At 65.8% G+C, this 1181-nt stretch overlaps 1 protein-coding gene across 1 annotated transcript in view; it reads right to left on the minus strand.

Annotated features, from left to right (window-relative positions):
• The window catches only part of TBX3 (T-box 3), a 14511-nt gene that overhangs the window by 3763 nt on the left and 9567 nt on the right, over positions 1–1181 (minus strand). The window contains exon 6 of the mRNA XM_014961249.1: positions 11–862. Coding sequence (XP_014816735.1) covers positions 11–862 — 852 coding nt within the window. The remainder of the gene's footprint in view (positions 1–10; positions 863–1181) is intronic.

Here is a 1181-nt window from a genome sequence, read left to right on the forward strand (position 1 = left end):
AACCCGGTGCCTGCCCCCTGCAGAAAGAGCCAGGGCGAGGGGGGGGGGACGGGACCCACAGCAGGGATGCTAAGGGGGGGTGCCCCGCTGCTCCCACCTCTCCCCCAGGATGGAGCCCCCCCTTCTCGGGTTTTGGGGGGGGGATGCTGTACCTGAGAAGCCAGGACGTGCTGCTGGAGGTGGAAAGGCAAAGCAGCCGCCGATGCTCCCGAGAGTCCCTGGGCCGCCGCCGTGGCCATCACCGTGTTGTCCAACCCCGACACACCGGCGGATGCCCCGGAGACGGTGGCGAGCAACGGCCCCATCCCCGCCGCCATACCGGAGAAAGCCCCCCCCATGGCGAACTGCCCGGGGTGCAGCAAGAGGGGGTGCCCGTTCCCCAAGGGGTTGAAGAACTGTTGGCCGGCCAGGGTTGGGGGGAAGCCGAGGTTCTGCAAGTGGCCCTGGCTCAGGTGGGCCGCGCTGTCGGTCTGCACCGTGAGGGGGGCGAAGGGTTCTTTACCCAAAAGCCGGTTTTCATCTACTTTGGGGCCGTCCCTGAGGGGGCTTTTCAGTTCTTCGCCGCTCAAACTGCCCCCCCGGGTGCTGGAGGAGATGGTGGCCGGGCTGTGCCGGGAGTCCGGAGGGGCTTTCTCCGTCCTCTCTCGGCTCCGACTCCCCGTCGAGTCACCGGGGAAGAAGTGGCTTTTGATGGGGCTGCCCCCTTTCTCCCGGGGGTCTTCTCCCGCCCCCCCGACGGAACTGGCCGGCGCTGGGGTGGTGGTGGGGGCGGTGGTCGTGCTGATTTTCCCCGACTCGCTGCCTTCTAGCAAAGGGTCGTCTTTGCTGTCTGCGTCGCTGTCTCCCTCGCTGGGACAGAGATCTGCAAGATAAAGGGGAACCCCGGGGGGCTGGGATCCGGCACCCCACGGCCCTAAAACCCCCCCACCCCGTCGGGCAGAGAGGCTTTCGGGCCGGCCAGAGATCTAAATGTAAATACTTCCCTTTTTTTTATTATTATTATATAAATAAATACACACACACACGGCTCCCACCGCCCGCCCCATCCAAGCCAGGCTGCGAAAGAGAGCGACACACACACACACACACACCCGACCCTCCAAACCCGGTGGCTCCGCTCTGCCGGGGCTGTCTGGGGTGGCGGGAGCCCCCGGAGACCCCCCCATCCTCCCCATCGCAGC

Source organism: Calidris pugnax, unplaced genomic scaffold, assembly GCF_001431845.1.
Source record: "Calidris pugnax isolate Ruff unplaced genomic scaffold, ASM143184v1 scaffold32, whole genome shotgun sequence".
Taxonomy (NCBI): Eukaryota; Metazoa; Chordata; class Aves; order Charadriiformes; family Scolopacidae; genus Calidris; species Calidris pugnax.